Consider the following 24,412-nt stretch of genomic DNA (forward strand, 5'->3'; position numbering starts at 1 on the left):
TCTAACTCTATTCGTCTACAGAACAGTAGGGAGGACTTAATAGTAGTAGTAAAAGGGGGGAATAAGTCAAATGCTGTCAAATCCCAACATCCTGTCTAAATAGCTCCTGAATCAGGAAACAAGAATTTTTGATGAAGCACAGGAAAGCAAAGCAGACAAAATGCCATAAAACGGCTGACGGGGGCAATATTGTTCCGCTCTCTGATGACCAATGCGATGCATTAAACGTGCACCGACACATGTAAAAAGCAATCAAAGATCCAAATTAGCTCCCTTCCTGGTTTTATTGGTGAAACCACAGAGAAAATATGCCAAGTCAGCGCAACTTGAAAGGCATTAAGCTGTCTTAATAGATAATTGACTTCACTCCCACCAACCATTACATAGTGTTTGTTTGTTCCTGGCTGGCAGATGGGTGCCTGAAGGCAACCGTGGACCTACCAGTTGATAATAAATTACACATGAGTTCTGATGGACCTGCTGATTTCTCCAGGGTGGATCCAGGATTTACTATGCATCACTTCTTGATAGCGGACCACCAAATCTAGTGACATTGTAACCCAAGGGTGCACAATAAATTCGGTAGAGTAAATTTGACTCGATTTAGAGTGGGACAAAATAGACTCAGTTTTAGAGTGAGACTGCCACACCACCATCTGAGCTATGCCCCTCCTACAGTTTGCTGGTCTCCAAGAGGAGACCAACTTGGATTTAGGAAGATTCCAGCTGACACGAGCGATATACCAACACACAGCAGGAGCTCTGCGACTCAGGGAGTAAATCCGCTGTCTCCCAAGCTGAATGTCGTGAGTTTGTTCCTCAACCCTTGAGTGACTTTTATTTTTTACTCTCTTCCAAGTGTAAATATTACTGTAAAACTAAGTGTATTTGGTCCCACTCTAAATAGGGTCAAATTTATTCGACAGAATTAACTGTGTGGGCAAATGTTTGTGCTCAAGAGTCACATTTGAGTTTAAAAACGGACAGATGAGCCACCTCTGTAATAACCCCGTCATCCTGTGCTGGAAAACCACAAACTGGAAAACCTTTCAGAGAACTTCACTTTTTAAAGAGGAAAAAAAAACAAAAAACATCTCACCTCTGTTGATCTCTATAATTTCTTCCTGGGCGAGAGGGCAGTCACCCCCGAGGCCTCCAGAGCCCATCACTCCACCTAGGACATTTCCCAAGAGCCTTTGCGGTGAAGCAGTAGCCATGGCCAGAGCGTCCGGCTTGCAGTAGTTGGGAGACCCCGGCTGAGGCGCTCTGGGAATATGTTTGTTCTTCTTTTTGGGCAACTTTTGTTTGGCCATGGCCAGCGAGTAGTACATGCCGAAGTTGTTGACGATGACGGGAACGGGCATAGCGATTGTCAGCACGCCGGCCAAGGCACACAGAGCCCCCACCAGCATCCCCGACCACGTCTCCGGGTACATATCTCCGTAGCCAAGCGTGGTCATGGTCACCACGGCCCACCAGAAACCGATGGGGATGTTCTTGAAGTTGGTGTGGGCGTTCGCCGCCGGGTCATCCGGGTGGGCGCCGATCCTCTCCGCGTAGTAAATCATCGTGGCGAAGATGAGGACGCCGAGCGCCAAGAAGATGATGAGCAGGAGGAATTCGTTGGTGCTTGCGCGGAGGGTGTGGCCGAGGACTCGCAGACCCACAAAGTGGCGCGTCAGCTTGAAGATTCGGAGGATGCGGACGAATCGCACGACGCGGAGGAATCCCAGGACGTCCTTGGCGGCTTTGGAGGAGAGCCCGCTCAAGCCCACCTCCAGGTAGAAGGGCAGGATGGCCACAAAGTCGATGATGTTGAGGGTGCTTTTGAAGAACTCCACCTTGTCGGGGCAGAAGATGACTCGCAGGAGGACCTCGATGGTGAACCAGATGACGCACACGCCCTCCACGTACGTCAGCCAGCTGTCCGTCACCACCTCGTAGACGATCTCCTCGCGCGTCAGGTTGCCCACCGTCACGTTCTCCGTCTTGTTGAGGATGGTGTTGAAGGCCTCATGCGTCTCCATGCAGAAAGTGGAGATGGAGATGAGGATGAAGAAGAGGGAGCCAAACGCCACATACTGGGAGGGGACGGACAAGAGAAACAGCAAGAAGTTACTTGCAAGCGAGGATAATAGAGAAAGAAAAACACAATCCCCATTGAAATTTATGAAAATGTCGATAAGGCAGAAGTCAAACATTTGCTTTGTAAACACGGTGTTTTGATCAAGACTGTGTTCATGGAGTAAAAATTAAGTAGAATAATGCACCCATTTTCAGCCATCCAGTAAAGCTGACATTTTATGCAGCACCGCCCCCTACTGTCGACGGAAACTGACGTCAACATTCTCTCGGGCTCGCATTGAGAACGTCACATGACCAAACCCACAGAACAGGTTTGCAATGCGAGCCCAAAGGCACTTTGATGCCAATTTCAGTCGTAGTATAGTATAAACCACAAATATACCACAAACTGTTACGCCAAAACACTTTCATATTATTTCAATCTTATTTTGCGACATTAGCCTTAAAAATAAAACTTACAGATTAATTAATTTCAGCAGAACTAAAGGTGGTGAAAACTCTCAGTAATTACCACTTACACTCCACACAAGGCTAAATTTATATTAACAAAAAAGGCAAAATGTGTCACTTAGACATCATTCGTAAACATCCATTACTACTTTCCTATTATCCAGGGCTTTGGCGCAATCTTGTGGCATTTTAGTGTAACATAGTTTTAGTGTACCAGAGTACACGAATGTGCTCAAGTTGGAAGAGTTCATGTAAAAAATAAATCTGTGTTCCTTTTTTGTTATTTATCTTAAATCCCCCATAAGGATGGAAGATTTCACATGGTAGCAGTTTTGTTTGTTTGTTTGTTTGTTTGTTTTTGTGCTTTAGTTAAAATCCAGTACAGGGAGTCCTCAAGTTACGGCTGAGTTCCGTTCCTCCGCTGGCGATGTAACCTGAATTTTGACTTAAGTCGGATTTCACCGTTAAAGTCGATATTTACATCAAAATACTTTGTACAGTAAGTTTTAAAAAAACATATTTGCGTGACCCGGAAGAGCCGGAACCAATATTTTGTGTTTCCGCATGGACATTCATTGCTGAGGGATGGCAGAGCCGAGCTAATGGAGACTTAAACAGGGAAATGTGATGTGCCTGACATCCGTTGCTGGAGGTAACAACAACACAACTTTAAATAACTTTAAAATGGCGTAATTATTGTAGGAAATTAACGAAAAAGAAGGTGCTAAGGACGAGACACGGGTGCCGTAATTTTGAACCCACATAGGTCGCGTACGACTCGAGGACTCCCTGTATTGGGAAGTCAACCAAAGATGTGGGTTTTGGTCTCGTCAGACCACAGGCCCTCCCCATCATCCTCTACTTGCCGAATCAGTGAACGTGTTTACGTTTGGGTGGAATTTCAGTGAATAACGCAGGCTGCATATCATGATATAATCATTATGCCTCCCCTCCCCGATTCTAACAGTTTATGTTACACACCTTCTACCCTCAAGATAGTGAGACATCTCCAGAAAAGCACTAACTCTAAACTTGTCCAGGAGATAAGCCAAATCTTTGGACTTTAATTTAATTAGATCGCAGGTGTTGCCTGAGTTATGGTCCAGGTGGAGTTTGTGAAATTGAATTAGAAGAGCAAAAGTCGAATCAGTCCTTTCCATATGCTTCATTATAATTTTCATGAAATTGATCAGTTAGAACACTAAATAAAGTAAAAAACTAAAAGATGCCACTTTGTTTGACTGCATTTTCCCCAATGTATTTTATTAGCTCAGTTGAACCCTGATAAAGATCTCTTCCCTCCTTGAGAGTTCATTTTCCAAGCATGGAGACTTCCCCCATTACTCATGAAGGCAGTTTTCTGTGGAAACTGCGAGTGCATTTTCTATATGTACCGAAGCAATCGTCAATGAATCAATTCCATTGTGCGTGTGGTTACCGCGCAATCTTTCCCTGGTGCAGTCCGTTCCAGTGAGGCCGCAGTGTGTATTTATAGATGCAGTATACTTTGTGCTTCATCAAATAAATAATAAAACACAGACATGGCCCAAAGAGCAAAAAGAGAAAGGTAATTCATACGAGAGTGGAGCCCATATATAAGGAGACTGAGTGCCCTTAGTGTATTGTGCGTGCAACTGTGTATTTTTGACATTGTGCACTTATGCAATCTCCCGAACAAACTTCCTTCAAAGAGGCATAAGCAATTTTATTTGTTCATTGGAAATCCTATAGACTCGTTTATTTACAGAGCGCATGAGCTAGCATCCGTCCAAAAAAGAGGTGACCCTGCAGGAGAGTCTGTTAATGTCCAGTAAATATGGCCTGCAGGTGCAGATGGAGGAGCCCATTAACGAGGCAGTAAAAGGCCGCATTCATGCACACTTCAGTTCAAGTACACCACAATACTCCACTTTTGTAACCCAAAGAATTCCACTTCCTTTTCCCTCTCCATCTTTCCTGTACCTCTTTTCTCCTCTGCTATGTCTGACCTACTTTCTCAGATTGCTGCAGTGCTCTTCCCCTCTATCGCCCAAACACACACATACACAGCTTCTCAATCACCCTCCTCCTCCTACCACTACCCCCATGCCGGTGTGTCTCGGGGAAGCAGGATAGCACCAGCGGGACCTGCTCATTACGCGTCCTCATTGGCTGGGAATTTCACACGTACAAATGAGGGCAAACAGAAGGGAAGGAAGAAAGAGTATTACCCTGAAGTGCTATACTGTTATTTCTTATGATGACGTGTGTGATGTAAGATGTACAGCCGCGTATCATCTTGGCACAAACAGCACATATTTCGGTTACATTTGTAACTTTTAGTGTCAGTAAAATTGGGGCGCAATATGCCCAAATATGGGCAATTTAATTTAATTGACTTCGGGCTCATACTAAAAAAAATATATAATAAAAATATTGTGCTTTTGTACATAACAGCAATGTTATGTTATTATTATTATTATGTTTTATTGTTATGTTATGAATGTACGCACACATTGAGTTCGTCCACATATTGTCTCGCTTCACAAGCATATTACGTTCCCGTCATCTGACAATTAGTGTTGATTTTAAACATAGAAGGGCCAAAACATCCCCAATGAAAATTTAATTGCATTAAACAAAAAAAAACTAGCCACCAGAGGGTGCTAGAACTGCACAAATGCAGATCAACCTGACTTTTTTTAACAGATGTGTTGCATTGAAATATTGTGAACAGGCAGTTTTAATATCACGATATCACGATGTTGTACTTATCGTTACATCCCTAGTTGTTAATGTGAATATGATCACAATAGAATAGATTACCAACTTTAAAAATACTGTATTTGGAAAGTCAAGGTGGGGTTTACTTATTTATTTATTCAAAGGTATGTAGGAGATGCAAGGATTCCGCCTGACATGTACATTTATTGTATTTCACAAAAAAATGGTCACCTTTTTTCTAGATATTGTATCTTTTGATGGCTCAACACTTTGCTGAAATATAAAGTAATCAGTAGTTGCTGGCAACAAAAGTGAATACACCCATATGTGAAAATGTCAAGCACTGTTACTAAACATCATAATAAAATGCTGGAATTTTTAAATAAATACATATCGGTAATAATTTCAGAACCAATTAAGTGAAATTGGATGATTTACTCTCTTTTAGTTTGAGAATAAAATTACAAAAAAGAAAAAAAGTGAATCAGTTGAACTGCAACGTGTGCATTACAGCATCAGCAAAAGCTCTTGCTGAAACACACTCGGACCCCGCCAGCCACAAATGCTATTAATATACAGTAAAATAAAACAAAGCCTTTTCAAGTTACGCCCAAAATAACACAGCTTTCTGCTAATTACAGAGCATTACTTTTTTGTACCAAATCCCGCTGAATTCTCAGGAGAGCGGGCTCAACGCGCGCACAAAGGGGAAAAAAAGCGGTGGCCAAGCTACAGTAACACACGAAAGAGAACATAGTGGCAAGGCTACAGTTAGCGTCTTCTATGTAGGCTACGCAGGTGGAAGCACAGGAGGGGGTGGACAGGTGGGAGGGAGACCAGACGAGGCTCGCGTGGAGATGCATGAAGGAGAAAGTTGACGGGGACAAACATGCCGGATAAAAATGTGAGCGCGGTGAGGAAATGGAGCCAAAGAAGCTTCACTTCAAAGTAAAGGATGGTGATGTAAAATGGAAAAGTCGGCCAAGGGACGGAGGGCAAATAGCTTCAACTTCTTAACAGAGCAGAGGCGGACAAATAAAATCACGAGATGCTGCATTAGCCGGTATGTTTTCAAATGGACGGTTGTTTGAAGATGTCGCAGAAAGTTAGGAAACGGACACTGCAGCCAACTTCAGGACATCATTACTTGCCCCTGCTTCCTTTGTTAACTGTTCACGGGGTTTGTTTAGTTGGAATTTATAAGCAAAAGTCGATTTGGAAGAATACAATGCCTTTGATCTCATTTTAACAAGGTAGAAATTAGCAAAGCAAACCACTGCAAAATTACTTTCACCAATTTTTCTAGTACTTAACTCATTCACTGCCATTGACGGAAAAAGACGTCAATGTCAATATTTTCTTCCTGGATTGGCAGTGAATGTGTTAAGAAGTATTTTCTGAGGTTACATTTGCTTGCTTTTATTATATACTGGAAACTTTTCAATAGAAATGCCAACATGGATTCAATATCTGCTCTGTGTGTACTTGAGTCACATTTTGGGTACGGCATGCGTAAGGACTGCTGACGAGCTCTTTGGTGTCAAAGACGTGTTTACAAAAGTTCGATATGCATCTCGATACACGGGGGTATGATGCAATTCACTGGTGCGGAACGATTTGTTGGTTTGATTCTATGCACTCACATCTGTTAAAAGAAAAAGTTTCAGATTCAAATAGGCTTTTGTTTCACTCGTAGTATTTTGTATTGTATTATGCATAAAAGCACCGTCTATTTTTCAGTGGCCCGCGACATATGCTAAAAATGGCATTTGACTAAGTTCAAATAAAATAAACAAAACAAAAATGTTTGGAGATGGTCAAAGTAAGAAGGGAGGGTATCGAAAAACAGGTGCCATTAAAGGTTATTTTAGTGAAACTAAAACTAATGAAAAAACTAAAATTCAAAAAACAATATTGTTACCAAAATAAAATAAGAATGAAAATGCTTTTTAAAAAACGAAAACTAACTGAAACTAACGATAATTAGAGCAAACATGTCCTTCGTTTTAGTCTTTGGTAATTAATTTAATGCATGAGCCTTTGGGGATGATTTCAAATGTAATTTTTATTAGATTTATTTTGATATAAACCGGAATAATGTCGTTTGAAAGTATGTCACACAGAAGTGACGTCATCTAGCAGCAGCCAATAGGAAAGCACCTTCAGATGATTTCGCTCCCATGGTGTTTTTTAAATATTGTGCACAAGTAATACTCATTTAAAAAAAATAAAATAATAATAATAATAATAATAATAATAATAATAATAATAATAATAATAATAATAATACTGAAACGAACAAACTAAACTAAAACTAAGCATTTTTTAAAGAACTAAACTAATTGAAACTAACAGAACCACCCTGAAAACTAATAAAAACTAACTAAAATGAAAAATTCCAAAACTATAATAACCCAACTGCCATATTACAAATAAATTGGTTTATATGCTGTAGCATTTTTTGAAATATGCAAAAGCACAAATAAATTATTTGTAGGAAAAAACACCATTTCTCTTCATAACATTATGTGGCCGTTGCGTCCTTCTGATTTTCTGTATGTGGCCCTCAAATGAAAAAGTTTGGACACCCCTGATATAGAAGAAGGAAGGTCAAGCAGTTGTTTGAGAATTGTGGTTTACTCTACTTTTACTCGCACTTGACAAATACTCCATATATTAAAAACAATAAAATAAAACTAATAATAAAACGAATAAAAAATATCTAAAACTAACTTTTTTTTTTTTTTAAAAAGCCAAAAGAAATAAAGACCAACTATAATGAATAACAATAAAAAAAATACAAAAATAATAAAATATATGGTCGCTATTTCACATATTTTTTGTGTATTGCAAGAGAGCCTGGAATGTAACCCGCACGATAAACGAAGAACTTTTCTACAGCATTAAACAGACAAAACTATTAGAAACACACGCAGCTCGACAACCTACAAACTCCTCGCAAGTACAATTCGACTCGGGTGCGATTACAAAGTACAAAATGAAGCAGCCGGGGAGTAGACGACACCCACCCACGTGCACGCAGGTGTTTGTGGCTGCGGGCTCACGTAGGCGACCGACACAAGTCAAAAACTCCGGACGGCAGCCAGACAAACAACGGTCAAGCGGTCGATCCACACACACAAACGCACACACACGAGTGCCGCATTGAGGGGACGGCGGCAAAAGAAAGAGTTGGAGGACGACGATAAAAAGGAGGAGTTGCAATCTGTCGTACTTATTTACCCCCCCACACCACCCCTCCCCCTCCTCCTCCTCCTCCCTGCATCATGAGTGTGCGCATGTGCTGCTGTGACAATATATACACTCGAATGCAGGCGGGGTGAAACCTATAATGCGCTCAATTCCCTACAGTAAAGCCCGACGCGTGTGACACCTGCAGCCAGAATGACCTTCAAGGCCCGATGGAGTCTCCCTCGCCCGCTAGACTCTCAAATTAGATTCGGAGAGATCATCAACATAAATTTGAAAGGTTGAGACTCGCAGAGAGAGAGAGAGAAGTTGATGGAGCGTTGATTGTGTTTGGATGGTGAAAGTGAAAGAGTGGAGGAGAAAAGGGGGATTGGAGAACGCAGACAATGGCGCGCTTCTCACCGATGTCATGCGAGAGAGGACAACAAAAGGGGGGCAAGCGCCGTCGAGGGTGTACGCGATATATCCGCGTCGAGATGGTCTCTTCCTTAACGGGACCCTTGTGGTGCTGTGTTTACTGCGGCACAATCCAGAAGAGCTTTATCATTACAGTATTACACACAGCAGCCCGCCCCCCCTCCAAATCCCCATCCCTCTGCCCGGCTCTCGGTCGCTATGGCAACCGCTGCGTTAGCCGCTGCTTTCAGGCACCAAGGACAGGACTGAGCCAAATAGTGGTCCAATGCAGCTGCAACGCCGAACCGGTTTGCACGTCGGAGCCAAATTAAGAGAAGCTCCCAACATGTCAAAGGCGAGTGACCTTGACAGAAATGCACATTCAAGTCAAAATGACGTCAATAATATCAACAGAACACGAACAGTTGAGAACACGTTTTAACTTATTCTCATAATATCAATACAAATTAATACAGTATTAGGTTGGAAAGGCGTCATAGTCCACAAAGGTTTAATCATGGCAACTGGACTCTTCTTGCATGTTGGATTTGTTGTGTGTTTTTTTTAGGGCTTGTCAAAGTTAGTGTTAACTTTAATTATATTACATTTTCTACAGTGTTAAAAGAAAAAAATAACTCAATTTTATTTACTTCCTGTGGTAGCTGAGCAGCGCTCACTTTGCAGCCAAACTTTGAGGAGAATCATCGGCGCTAAGACAGACAAATACTGACTTTAACGTAGTTTTACTTTAAAAAGTTGCTCGACGGCTTATTGCAGAACTCAAAAATAATGCAAACCCTGTAAAGATGACTCAGTTTTGATCATTGTGCTCAACAGAAATTTTACAGGAAAAGAATCAGACTCAAGGATCAAAGAAAGCTGTGAGAAGAACAGTCTGAATTGAAATGAATTTTGTATTGGATGATTTTACATTAATTCCACGATTTTACTGAAGTAAATATCCATTACCAGCCTGGTAGAAAATAGTAGTTGAAAAATGTGATTAATTATGGAAAATTTTGCGATTAATAAGTCAAAGCATTTTAATCACATGACACTGTTTTCCAGAAATATTCAAATATGAAATAAGAACAAACTATGAGGCTAACGCTCCTTTAAACTAAACTTATCATAACAGCAATAAAATATCAATGAATTATAATACGTTTAGATAAGGATTATAAATTAAATGTTGGGAGCAGATGAAGTATTGACAGACAAAAAACAAAGCATATTTTGCCTTGATTTAAAAATATTTCATCTCGGATAGATTTGAGTTTTTGCATGATGGTGCACAAATTGTCAACTGTAAAGTCAGCAGGAATCAAATGACAATGACGACACCGAGGTGTGAAAAATGAACATATAAACGATGTGTAATGGAGAAAGCTCGCCTAAAGGGCACTCGTGGCCTAAGGCAGACTCGGACATTCTGATTCCTCGATCATTTTGGGGTGAACGACGGTATCTATCACCGAGTCGGACAATTTCAAGGTAGCCTCGCATCTTGCGGCGGAAATGTAAAGTTAGGGTGGGTTACCAAAATAGCTTTCCCTCACATCATCATCATCATCATCATCATCATCATCATCATCATCGGCTTCTGTATCCAAGAATAACACATTTGGAAGGCTAATGTTGAAATCAAGATGAGACCACGAAATAAAAGCGGACAAGTAAAAATGTCAAAATGAAGACAGCACGTAGCAGTGAACCAGAGAAAAGTGCACCGAATTCATATTTCCACCCCATATTTTTAATTATGAATGACAAGCTTTTGGCCATTTACACATCCCAATTGTAACACTTCATGTGAGTATGAACTGGTAAGATTCATAAAATACAAGCAGGCTAAATTAAACTATGCTACATTTGAGAAGTTAAAAGCTTTTTGTTGCAAATAATTGTACATTCATTGAGTCGTCTTGTTGACTGGCAACCAGTCCGGGGTATACTTCACCTCTCACCCAAAGAAATGTCTCAGTTTACTTGAAGGGAGCATTCGCCCAAGCAATAACTATCGCATTCAACTCAAATTAGATTGCTTTTAGTTTGTAGGAATGACATTGCTGACAGATTGTGTTGGCACTGGTATTTCCCCCTTGGCTAATCTCCACAGTCAGCCAAGATCACTTTGCCTTACGTATACAGTTTGTTTGGACTCAAAATCCCACAATGCAGCCAAATAATATGTCATTAACACTATAAGTATAGTATTTTAAAATGTGATGCTGGTACATCACGATGATGAAAGAGATTATACAACACATATCCATATGGATATTTTGCCCCACTAAAAAAAAAATAATAATAAATAAATAAATAAATAAAAATAGATAAAATAAGTTTCTGTTTTAGTTCAAACTTGCATTGGTCTCAGACGGCTTATATACACAGTGAATCGATCTGATTGGTTGTGGCTAGACATGTGGGTAGTAACAGGACTGACATGGAAATACCTGATTGGCTGTTGACTAGATAGAGATTAAAGACTCTTGACATTACATAGCTCCTGACATCACATAGGTTAGGACCAGTTGAAACTAGATGCCGGTTACATCATTTCAAAACAGACACTTGACCTCACGGTCATGACCCAAACATAAACCTTGCATGACCCAAACTTAACCCTGGCATGACCGAGGCTACTCAACACACAACCATTGGCAACAAAAGTGAGTACATGCCATAGTGAAAATGTCTGAATTATGACTAAAGTCTTATTATTTTGTGCGGCCATCATTATTATTGTAAATATCTGTATTCTATTGGTAAATATGATAAGACTGAAGAAATGACAATTTTCTACCATGTTTGTAGAACAGCGTAAATTTCTTAATTCCTCAAGACTTCAACACATAGCCATTAATCTGCAATTGGTTGACGTTACAGAAAATGGTAACAAAAGTGAGTACACCCCGATGTGAAACTGCCCAAATTGAATATTTTGCTCTTGGCAACGGAAGCAACAGAGCTTTACAGGTTGCCATGGTAGTAGCGGATGGGAAGACTCATAAAGTAAAATAATGCTCAACTTTAATCGTCACTCTCTCACTCTACATTGAAATTTTACGAGAAAATAAAACAAAAACAGATTGTTGCTGCGACCTGCTACATTGAAATCCCAACAACGCAGACTTCAGTTTCAGAGATTCCCTGAATGACTCAACTCCTTGACACGCTACGGCTGATTCGGCGAGCTCTCTCCCCCACACACATACCAGTGTATAACGTCACATTCTTATCAGCGCTGCAGTATTCACAAGCCCCCTCGCCGTTGCATTTGCACTGCAGTCCTGTCAAACATTGGTGAGGACAAACAAATAGTAAGAGTGAGATGCATGTGTCCTTTCCTTTCCCTCGCTCATCTGCTTTGTATTCAGCACATATTACTGCAGCATATTATGTGCACTTGTCCTTGCGACGCAGCCCCCTCTTCCTCAGCCAATCCCTCCTTTTCTTTTTTAGCTCCATCTCGCTCGCTCTGCACCCTTCATCGTGTCCGACACACACCAGGAGAGTTTGGTTATGACATCTTCACAAGGATTTATTTATTTATTTATTTTTTATATGAGTCCTGTCTTTGTCTGTAATCTGTCTGACAGCGCGCCGAAACACACAAATGCAGAACGCATGGGTAAGGGCTGTCACTAACAAATCTTTTCAGAATCGATTATCCTATCGATTATTCCATCGAATACTCATCAAAGTCATAGTTTGGTGAAATCGTAAGTCCACATACCACTGTAATTGGTGTCAAGGAAGTAAGTACAGACATCTAGTTTCTAATGGGAGTGGTAAAAATCCGTCAAAAATAAATAAAAATTCAAGAAAAGTAGAGATATCTGAACAATATACTCAAGTACAATGAAGTATTTATTTGTACTCGGCCTGCACGATATATCGTTTGAACATCGCAAGACGTGCGATGTTTTTATTTATTTATTTTTTAAGAACAAGCAAATGTTTGTTTTGCTTCATAAAGGTAGCAAGCTACCCCTCGACCCCCCCGACCCCTTCTGCTTATCAGTCATAATAATAATAATAATAATAATAATTAATAATAATGATAATAATAGTTAAAATGTCTCATTTATGGTTCAAACAAATCTCACTACATTTAAGATCAGACTTATCACCTAAAAAGTGACTTATTTTTAGACAATTTTCATCTATTATAATACTTATGAGAACAATTTAATTAGAAATAAGACAAATATTCGTGGTAAGATCATATGTAGTTTTTGCATTGGAATAAAACATTAAAGGAGTAGTTCTACCCCAAAATGACTTTTTTTTTCTATTGATTACTCGTACCATGGAGACTTGAGTACAGTACAATATTTTTTTTTTTGTATTTGCCACATTCCTAAGACAAAAATTGGATTTGAAAAAATTACCCCCATTTCTTACAACAGACATCGTAAAGCGATTTGGGCACCAAAGCGCTATATAAAAAGCAGGCCATTTATATGAATACAATAGTGTCATGAGTTAAACAAATTCTTCTCAAACCGCTATTCAAGTCATCTGGTGAAAATTCTTCCATTTTTAATATCGCAATATATATCGCAGACCCCCCCCCCAAAAAATCGCAATGTCATTTTTTTCTAATATCGTGTAGCCCTAATTTGTACTTCCAACTACTTCCTGCTAGTCTCTAAGCAATCTATATACTTAGGTGCTGAGCAAGCACTTCATTATTTATTAATTGTTCCCAAATGGGGCGAGTTAAGACTGACTTTGTGACAGAAAACCTCAAGATTGGAGGCAGGTCGAAGCGGTGAGTCATTTGGTGTCCGCTTGGACAGGAGGCACAATCAAGAGAAAGCAGATGGCCGCACAGGAACTGAAACACTCATGTCCTCCGATGGACTAAGCAGTAACACACCCAATCGGAAGGCTTTCTGCTTGAATCACAATCTGGAACCATATTTTGCTACTTGTCCTAGTATAAAAATTGACAAATATTCAGCGGGTGCTTTTAAATTTCATGACAAAATAGGACAATTTATTATATCCTAGTCTGACATTCTTTTTTTTTTTGGGATGAAACAAATGTGTTTAAACAACAGAAGAGTATTCATTAAAGGTACAGTGTGTAAAAGTTTGCCACTAGATGTCAGTATATCATAGAAAGCAGCCGAAGAGCGAGCATTTCAAAGCACTAGAGTGACTCAGATTGACCAAACTTCGCAAGCGTAGTACCAATTATTATTTGGAGTGCATCTTGGCGAGTGTCGGATAATTGGCAGCCGGCAAGCGATGCCGAAAAACGCCAGTTAGCCAGAGTAGCTAACAAGAGCGGTTAGTGGGAGTTAGCCCGAGCCATTAGGCTGGTTCGAGTGGCTAACAAGAGAGGCTATTGCGGGAGAAGCTAGTAAAAGCTTGCGAGAGCCAAGCAGAGGGCGACAAGCGGCGGCAGCCCGAATCACAGGGGTCAGAAATGACCACCCAGTTGTAGAAGATAAGCAACGGTCCAACACTAGATGTAAGCACCACCAGAGCTAACTACGTTTGCAAAGTAGAATTCATGAATTATAAGTTCACCACTAGATGGTGCTAATTATTACGCACTGTGCCTTTAACGATTCTATAAATGCACTCACCAGTCACAACATTAGGTACGCCAAAATGAGATTCAAGCTATCAAACATAATCAGCGGTATATATGAAATGAAAAACATTTCTTATCATTTTATTTATTGTTGTAGTTTGTAGTGGTGTTGAAATCATACTGAGAACTGTTTCTAATGTTTTGGTACTGCAAAGTCAACTTTTATTATGATGTAAGGCAGTAATTGATAATATTCATGTTCTTTTACCTAGCTGGTTTTCTAGCTAGCTAGCTAGCTGGTTTTCTAGCTAGCTAGCTAGCTGGTTTTCTAGCTAGCTAGCTAGCTGGTTTTCTAGCTAGCTAGCTAGCTGGTTTTCTAGCTAGCTAGCTAGCTGGTTTTCTAGCTAGCTAGCTAGCTGGTTTTCTAGCTAGCTAGCTAGCTGGTTTTCTAGCTAGCTAGCTAGCTGGTTTTCTAGCTAGCTAGCTAGCTGGTTTTCTAGCTAGCTAGCTAGCTGGTTTTCTAGCTAGCTAGCTAGCTGGTTTTCTAGCTAGCTAGCTAGCTGGTTTTCTAGCTAGCTAGCTAGCTGGTTTTCTAGCTAGCTAGCTAGCTGGTTTTCTAGCTAGCTAGCTAGCTGGTTTTCTAGCTATCTCCCAGGCAAGCTAGTTTTCTATCCATCAAAGTTTCTTGCTTCTATCCATCCATCCATAAGTTACCTCACAGTGAGAGAATGAGTGATGAAGAGTCAGGTTATTGTTACACGGGAGCTGGTTACCTACTGAAACATCAAGTTGACTTGTTGCGAATAATTAAGAGAAAAGGGGGAAAAAGGGCAGGAATAAAATGATTATTATTTGGGGAGTTGGTCAAAAGACTTGAGTTGGTAAACAGGCACGTGCACGAGGGCACTCCTCAGGGGTTACACGGGGAGGCGTGTCGAACGCGCTGATTTATCCGCACGCCGTAAACACGAGCCCTCAGCCGAATGCTTTATGGGCTGCTCCACTTACACACTACGGGCCAGTGTGTAAAGGTGAGCGTGCTAAGAAGGATTGATGTCCGCTCGGGTGTTTGAAAGGGTCAAAAGTGATGTGCATTTAGTAATGGAAGAGGATAAACGTGTGTTTGTCGCACTTCAAGCCCTTTAGTTACACTTTAACCTGCATATTCCACCTGAAAAATTCATTGAAGCTAACATGGAACCAAATTAAAGTTTGGCTGTCAATGCGCCTGCTCTGCAGCTTTTTTTTTTCACCAGATTCAAGTTTTTTCACCAAATTCCTAGATTCAAGGGAGACATTTCTCCAAGGGATCTTTAAAATCTTTACACCTATCAGACATAACTATCATGTGTACTGCAAAAATGTCACAGTAATTAAAAATGGGCCGTTTTCAACTTTATGGAGCCGTCCGCACATATAACTTTTTCAATAACGGCCAATTATTTCGCTGAGCCCAGTTTGTGAATGACTGATTTCGAGAACTCCCACCACCGCAATCCACTGTAGCTCCTCCAGGTCCCAAGAACACGGTCCTAATTGACTGGAAGCAGAAGACTGAGTCAGCACTTAACCAGCAAGGCTAAATTGATCTCGGTGCAGAGGAGGAAAGTACATAAAGATGACACGAGCAGAATTTTGAGTGATAGGAAGACATCCAGTTTCTGTCTGACTTTTTTTTAACAGCTACTTGTGAATAAAAAATGAAATTTAATGTTCAAAAAGTGCAAAATTCAGATGCTTTTCACTGCACGGTAACTTTTTTTTGTTGCCGATTCAGAGTCTGAGCTTGCTTAAAACAAAAAGAATGGTTTTGCCAGTCGAGACAGAAACGTAGGCTTCCTTTTCTTCCTTCCCTTTCGCTATGTTCACAAAGCGGCCCCACAGGGAGAGGAGCACGTGTGGGAGTGGGAGCCATGCGGTCTTTCTCAGCCGGGGTTTTCCAACAGGTACAACTGGGAAGCGCCAATACAAGCAAAGTAACCAGTGTTTAATTCCACAACGCTCGAGCGCACTTCCGCGTCATTGCAGGGACACTTGAGAGAGAGCGAGAGAGAGCCATGTTTGCACTCGAAGAAGAGGAATGCTGCTTTTTAGCTTCATGTGGGCTGTTTACCTGCAGTGCAACGGGAACACGCACACATCCACAGTGCAATATAGATCTCACAATGTTTACCCCATTCACAGAGAGTCAATATATTGTATATAAAACTATAGTACAACATAAAGTGCCAATTTAAAAAAAATATATATATATGCTTCGGCATAAAAACTATACTTACAGTGAACCCTTCCTTAAACCTGTTAGAAAATATTACAAATGTACTTGAAGTTGGCTGAAATAACAAATCTGCAGAAAACACTGCATATTGTTGCATCTGTGTGCCTAAGAGGCGGGGCCTAGTGAAATGGGGTGTAAAACATTTGACGCCTCGCAGTGAACATTTTTCCACGTGGACTAATGTTACTGCAGACTTATGTACAAATAGGTTGGCGACCCAACACCCAGATTTGCTAACCTGAGCTAACATGCTAACTTGCGCTAACAACAGTCGTATACTCTCATTTGTTCACACACACACGTCACTCACCAGGCAGGGCCCGGTATTTTAAAGCCACACACATTCAATGTCACAGATACTACGGTGTAGAATGTGAAGATGGTGGCCCCAAGTGGATAAAAATAATACCTGCAAAGTTCTTAAACCAGAGATTGAATTAATAATAATAATAATAATAATAATAATCATCATAATAAGTTAAAATTAAAAATTCAATCAATCAATAAATAAGGTTATTACACCAGATATTGAATTAATAATAATGATAATAATAATAAATAAATAAATTAATTAATAAAAATTCAATCAGTAAACAAGGTTATTACACCGGAGATTGACTTAAATAAATTAAATCATAATCATATGTCATAAAGACGTAATTCAACGCAACTAGTTTTTGCTGGCAAAAAGAGGCGGAGATTACAGCTCACTGTTCTTTAAGGGGCATTTGCAACACAACAATTGCATTAAAACAAGTTCAGAACTGCCACAAAAGGAAACTGGCAGATGCTCACGGGCAAAATCATCAAAATGAGCCTTGAACTGAACTGAACATGCTTATTTTAAATTCACTGTTTCCGTATGGATAATATTTACATTCTAAATGCTTCATTTTTTGCTGTCTTTTGAAAATGGTACAAATTGCACAATCCATCTCTCGACTGCATAAAAACACTTAAAAAGTATTTGCTAGACACAGCTGGACATATTTAAACTCTCTCCCCCTCAAGCTGTGTTGACAAAATCCTCTCCAAGGTGATCTTGCCTTTCCCCTTGTCTAGCTGTTCACCTGCCAATGCATCTTTTTGGGGGGTTTTGTCCACCGCAGTGGTTTTCTATCAGGGGACAGCACGTCCGGGCGGAGGCGGTCGGGGTCAAATTCGTGTTTATGGCAGCAATGTGCACATTACACAGCACAACACAAATAGGGACGCAAACCGTTGCAGTGATCGCAATGACCTTGGGAGTGAGGTCGCAGGCTCAAATTCTGAGATTACTGTGGCCGCTCGATTATTATTTTGGTGGTGATAATGATCGCCCTAAATCCTGATTAGCAGCAGTCAGAATAGCTGAAGGTAGCGAGGCTAACCGCTATATTCTCATCTACCGTACTTGCGTTTTAAAAGTGTCTCCTTGTTGCCGCTGCTCCATCGAGCATTAAAGTCCGGCGACGGCAGCAGACAAGGCAAGTCGAGAATCCTTTCTAAACAGTTTCCAAAACTGTGATTAGCAATTTGTCGACTTAAAGCTTTCAACGTAAGCTAACATCAATTCGTACACTAAATCGGCGAATGAGATAGCATTTTCATCACGAGGTTGCCCTGTGCTGAATTTTAGGGGCCTTGGATCATCTGTTTTGAATGTTTGTTTTTTTATGCACTTTTTTTTTGTGTGTGTGTGGGTCGGTATTGTGGGAGGCGGTGGGCTGGGGATTTGTTTGTAAGGCATTTTGAATTTGAATTTTCTCATTCAACCCCAAAAACATATAAACACGTTTTTTAATACTTTGTCCTGCACAAACACGTTTTTATACGTTTTTTTTAATGGTTTTTTTTTCTAGAGTATACAGAAGGCTTTGATACAGCTTCTGGCATGAAGAGGTGGCTTAAAGAAATTATAGTTATTACAAAAAAAACAAAAAACGGCCAGCAGGTGGCAGCAGAGTACAAGAGATCAGCCAGGGCCATATTGCAACAAGCTCTTTTTGCCAATGTTTTCACCAGGAATGTAATTAGCGATGAAACTTCGCTATATTCTAATGCTATTTGCTGCAAAATGGAAACAGATACAAATATACTTTATTTCCTGGTGAAAGAAGAGACTGTAATCTTTCTTTTGGTAGGTTCCATGTTTTCATAGCAATAGAACAGAATATTCTGCGGACCTCGCAAAATAAGTCCAAACCCAGTAAAACAGCCGGTAGCGAAGGGGGTTGCTTCAGTGAAAATGGATGGGAGTGAATGAGTTACTGAAAAGTGCTATACAAATAAAGATTGATTGGTTGGTTGGTTGATTGATTGACTACCCTGCTAGCTAACAACTCGTTGACTAACTGGGTAATGATTAACCTGCTAGCTAACATCAACTATTTCAGAGTCAAAAGCGAGCATCCATGCCATGAATCTGAGCCACAGAAAAATCAATTAATAAATTAAGTTCGTTTTTATTGACGCTATGTGAGATCTATTTTGGAATGAAATTACTTGGTGAAACACTTTGAAGCGTGTAGCGTCATCTATCACTCTGTGTTGGTCAGATGACATAGAAAGGTTTTGTTTACTCGTGATGTTATCGAGCATTTGCAACTCAGAAGTACGATTAAGCTAATGATAAAAAAATAAATAAAAAAATAAAAAGTCATGTCATCGTTCTGAACAGGAGTGTGAAGAAGTAATATTAGTGGACAAAGAAACATACATTGTAAAAAATACAACTTGTATTTTGGGGGGATAAAACTAATTTAAGTTGAATAAACTTTAACAATATAATTGATGGACATTTATGGCAATAATGTTAGCGAGCACAACATAGCATTTGTGAGCATTTTGTTGTCATTGGCTGACGCGGAGCAACCACCGAGTGGTTTATTGTATGTCAATCTGGTGTGGCTCAATAAGTGCATCCAATGCAAATGGCACTGAATTCAAGAGAAACATGAAAGCGTTTTTTGTTTTTTTTTGGCAATCTGCAAATGTGAGTGTCTTTAAACACACTAAAAAAGAAAGAGAGAGAGAAGATAATCAATGAAATATCAATCGATAAGCAAGCAGGAGAGCCAAGCTGGATGGTTCCAGCTTGCAAAGATAATCGAAGATGCAAAGACGAGCCCCCGCCCCGCCCCCAATCACGTTTGTCACATCCTCCCTTGCTTCCTACAAATTCGCCCCCCTTCACTCCATTTTCCCACCATCTCTCTCCGCTCACCCCTTCTCCATTTCCCTCTTGCGCTGCCTATCTGCTACCCCCCCCCCCCTCCTCCTCCTCCCACCAGCAGCACCAGCACCCTCTGCACCTCTTTTCTCTTTCTCCAGCGCTCCCCCCTCCTCTCTCCGGCGTCTACTGCAGCAGAAAACCCAGCATAGATACCAGCACCAGCATGTGCGTGCGTGCGCTGCTACGCTACATCGACAGAACATGAAACGAAGGCGAGAGTGCGCGGTCGGTTGTGGGGATTAAATGAAGACATTGATTTGTTTGATTCATCGCCCTGAAATCATTAGACCGATGTCTCGCCTGCTTCTCATCTGTCCCTTCGTATCTCCAACATCTCCTCGCGTCATTTGCATCTCCGGAGCAAGAAGGTTCTGTCGGGTCGGAATAGAGCGAAGAAGCTGGGACAAAACACATGAATGCACCCTGGCGACGATACCTGCACTGCACTCTGCATAACCCCCCTCCCCAACTTCAATATTTGTAGCCAATAGCTACACATTCAATATTTAACTTAAAGCCAAGGCAAAATCCGATAAATCCTAACGATATGTAACAAGTAGCACAAATTGGATTGTATACTTGAAAAGCTCTAGATGTCCAATCAACCGCAGTTTCTAGCTTCTTTCCCCGTAGTTGTGCTCCAACATTTAACAAGTGCAGAGGACGACAGTGTTGACAAGCCACATAGAAGGTGGATTGATTTGCATTAACTGCCCATCATCGCATCACAACTTCCCTCTTAAAAGTGATCCGAGGCTGCGGCTATCCTAATCTATGTAATCCGTGTTAGACGTGGATTCGGGTGTCCTGGGTTAGGGATGATCAAATTCACATTCGCATTAATCTTCACATGCATGGTTCAATGTTTTTTCTATGGGAAAAAAATACGACACATTTATGTTGCGCGTAAAAGTCCGCGCAAAGCGAGCGGAGCAGCAGCAAGGGCAAACGTGAGAAAAAGACGAGAGCAGAATCGGCGCGTCGCAAAAAGAGGACAAACGTGTGGCGACGATGCGCATTGAAATCGATGGCAGTGAAAACGGGCATTCGGAGCGAATGTGTGCCAAACATAAAGCTGCCTCTTCCTATCGATATGAATTATTCAGTAGCAGAAAGTCGACATCCTGCAATGCTATGCACGCTACACAGCGCGAGACAGGTCGCAATGCATGCACAACTTTTTTGGGAAAAAGTTGGCGACGGCGGTTGGACTCACCCGGGCGTATTTGGACGAGTAGGGGTCCTCGAAGAGCGCCCAGATTTTGGGCTGCCAGGTTTTCCACCATCCCGCCCTCCTGGCGTCCTCCTGCATGCACAGTCGCTTCAGGTCGCCGTCGGCGCCCCCCAGGGCCGGGTCGTCGTCGGGCGCGTCGGGCTCGGGCGTCTCGAAGCTGTCCAGCGCCTCCTCGGCGTCCCGGTGCTGGCGGTAGTTCATCCAGCAGCACGCCTCCACGTCCGTCTCGTCGATGCCCCAGAAGGCCAGCTCCTCCTCGAACAGGGGGCCGCACACGTCGTTGGGACAGTGCAGCTTGCCCGTGCGGTAGTAGTTGAGGATGAAGGAGAAGACGGACGGGTGGCGGTCGAAGAAGAACTCGTCCAATTTGGGGTCGTAGTCGAAGTTGCTGAAGGCGTCCGGCTCGGTCAGCCACGACAGGCGCGTGCCGGGCAAGGTCTTCAGGGTGCTCCGGTACGTCTCATGGCGCACCCCGCCGCAGTTTATCACGATTTTCTCGCTTTCCGACGGACAAGTCATGTCTGCGCTGTAACATGCTTTGTTGGACGACTTGTTCCCACCCTTGCGCCCTTTGAAAGAGGATACACACACCGAACTGAGCATAGAGGACCGGAGGGGGGGGGAGGAGGAGGGAGGAGGGAGAAGATGAGAGCAACCGGAGGGAGGCGGGAGGAGGAGTCTGCAGAAAGAGAGAGAGAGAGAGAGAGAGGGGAGGGGGTGTGAGAAAGGGACACCTTTTAGTCGAATGGGGATTCTCAACCATGTAAAGTAGCACGTTAGGATGGAAAAGGTCAACAAATAACCTTGTTATGTGCATCGCGGTGACAAAAGAGCTCCTCTATCAGTTCATTTTTAAAACCAAACACATCATTCATAGATGAGCTGGGGGGGGAAAAAAAACATAAATAAACGGTACTGTTATAATAACTCAGTTTTCAGTTTTTATAGTTTACATGCAATGAATAGAAAAAAAAAAAAAAAAAAAGTCTACACACCCCTGTTCAAATGCTAGGTTTTTGTAATATAAAAAAATGAGCCCCAGAGAAATCATTTTAAAAGTTTTTCTACCATTAATGTGACTTTTAACCACAATTCAATTGAAAATAAGAAATATAAAAAAAAAAATAATAATAATGTGGTTGCACAAGTGTGCACCCCCTCACATTACTGGGTCAGAATGAACCCAATCACAATCAACTCGTGTTAATAGCAAGTCAGAACACACCTGCCACAATTTATGACTAACCCCAAATAAAGTTCAGATGTTCTAATAGGCTTTTCAATCCGAGTTCCAGATGGGGAAAAAAAAGCATGCTTTCATCCTATGGCCAAAACAAATTCAACCTTTGCTTTATAATTCTGTAAAAAAAAAAAAAAAAAAAAGACAGAAAAACATTCCAAATAACATGTGGGACAATATTAAAGTGCATTTTGGATGTTCTAGTAGGCCTTTTCTGACACTGTTTGCTTTCAAGTGGAGGGCCTGAAATTTGTATGCAATTATGAGCAGTTTCAAATACCAATCAGTGTTAGCACAAACCTTTGATTTCTGCTAGAATGAAAAGAATGTCAGGAAAAGCCTACTAGAACATCTGAACTTTCATCGGTTAATCAGAGGACACTTTAGACAGTGGCAAGTGTGTGCTGACTCTCATTTAAAGGCTTGTTGATGTCATTTTCAGTCGACAGCAAGTTGCAAAATGTGTTTTTAAAGGTAATATTTGTACGTGAAAAATAATGAAAGTATCAAATTAATTATTGTTGTGTGCTAAGAGGTAGGATCCCAAACGCAGACACAAATAAATCTATTTATTCACATTGAGAGGCAGAAACTAAGAGAGCGGTACACAGGAACAGTTGCGCAATAATCCGGCGAACACACACATTTCTCAGACCCTTAAATGGACAGTCAATCAATCTCATTGGTTGTGGCTAGACATGTGAGGAATAGTACTGACATGGAATTCTCTGATTAGCCGTTGACTCCGTAATTACAGATAGTTCCTGACATCAACAAACATCATATAGCATAAAAGATCCTTGACATCATTTAGCCTAAAACTAGTTGAAACTGGATGCTGTTACCTCAATACCAAAACAGACACGTAACGGGTCGCGAACGCTGGCACACGGTCACGAACTCTACTCAAACTTAACCCAGGCTTGACCCCAGACATGAGACAAGACCCAAACATTACTCCTGCATGACTCGAGTCATGACAATTATAAACACAACATTAGCTTTTTATTGCTATAATGGGCTAAAATAAGTGAAGTATCCCTTTAACATGATTTTGAATGTGATTGGTTAATTCTGACCCCCATTTAGAAGGGGTGTGCACACTTGTGCAACCACGTTATCTTAGAATTATTTTATGACACATTTTAAGCAATCATTATTAGGTGAGAAATATTACACAACTCTTGATAATAAACGCTCGGCGGGCCGGATTAATGAACAGAGCGGACCGTTTGAGGCCCCCGGGCTATATTTTGCCCCCCCCCCCCCTTCTCTATACATCCTTACGTTGCTCTTAATAAAGTCAGTTAATTGCCCGGCACTGTTACGTCTCCCCCCGTTTTCCCCTCACTCATCCCGCAATCTCTAAATTGATCCGACTGATGTTCAAGTCGGTGCTCATTCAAATCCGCTCCCTAATTAGGCCACTGTTGAGATGTGCACCCCCACCCTGCACGGACGAGCGAGCCAGACACTGGAGAGGAAAAGGAATGTTGGGGGGGGTCCATCCCCCACTTTGCCCCTGATCCCGAACGCATCTCTGACGTAAGGTGCCGCAGCACCATGTATGTATGTACACTTGACTTTCCTGTAGATTCATGCCATGCGCAATGATCAGGTTCGAAGAAAATGTGCTTTGAGGAACACGAGGAAAGGGGCTCAGGAAATTCATTTTGGGCAAAAGGGAGCCAGTGAAAGCAGCGTGGTGGATCTTATTGCTCAGTAATGGAGGGAGGACATGGAAGGATGCGAATGTGCCATAAAAGTGAATGAATTGAACAGCAGTCAACATGGAGGTCACAGCTTTAATCCGCGAGCTCCATGCGTCGCCATTCACAAACAGAAGCGTGTGCACGTCCATGTTAACCTCCTATTTCAAAAAAGAAAACGACACCCCCTCCTCTTTATGAACAACCCCTCCTGCTTACTACTCTCTCCTGCACTTGCTTGCGCTCACATTCCGCATAAAGGAATCACCTTTAAGGAGTGAGAAGCAAGACTTCTTCTACTTGCCCCCCCCCGCAAACACCCTGCGCTTTTTCTTC

General features: G+C 41.5%; 1 protein-coding gene across 3 annotated transcripts in view; it reads right to left on the minus strand.

The window, feature by feature from the left end:
• LOC144005216 (voltage-gated potassium channel KCNC1-like) overlaps window positions 1-24,412 on the minus strand; it is a 53,990-nt gene that overhangs the window by 20,172 nt on the left and 9,406 nt on the right. For all 3 annotated transcript variants that reach the window (XM_077503230.1, XM_077503231.1, XM_077503233.1), the window contains exons 2-3: window positions 21,110-21,806; window positions 1,100-2,081 (exon numbers count right to left, since the gene is read on the minus strand). In XM_077503230.1, coding sequence (XP_077359356.1) covers window positions 1,100-2,081; window positions 21,110-21,806 — 1,679 coding nt within the window. The remainder of the gene's footprint in view (window positions 1-1,099; window positions 2,082-21,109; window positions 21,807-24,412) is intronic.

This window comes from Festucalex cinctus, chromosome 17 (genome assembly GCF_051991245.1).
Source record: "Festucalex cinctus isolate MCC-2025b chromosome 17, RoL_Fcin_1.0, whole genome shotgun sequence".
In the NCBI taxonomy this organism is placed as follows: domain Eukaryota; kingdom Metazoa; phylum Chordata; class Actinopteri; order Syngnathiformes; family Syngnathidae; genus Festucalex; species Festucalex cinctus.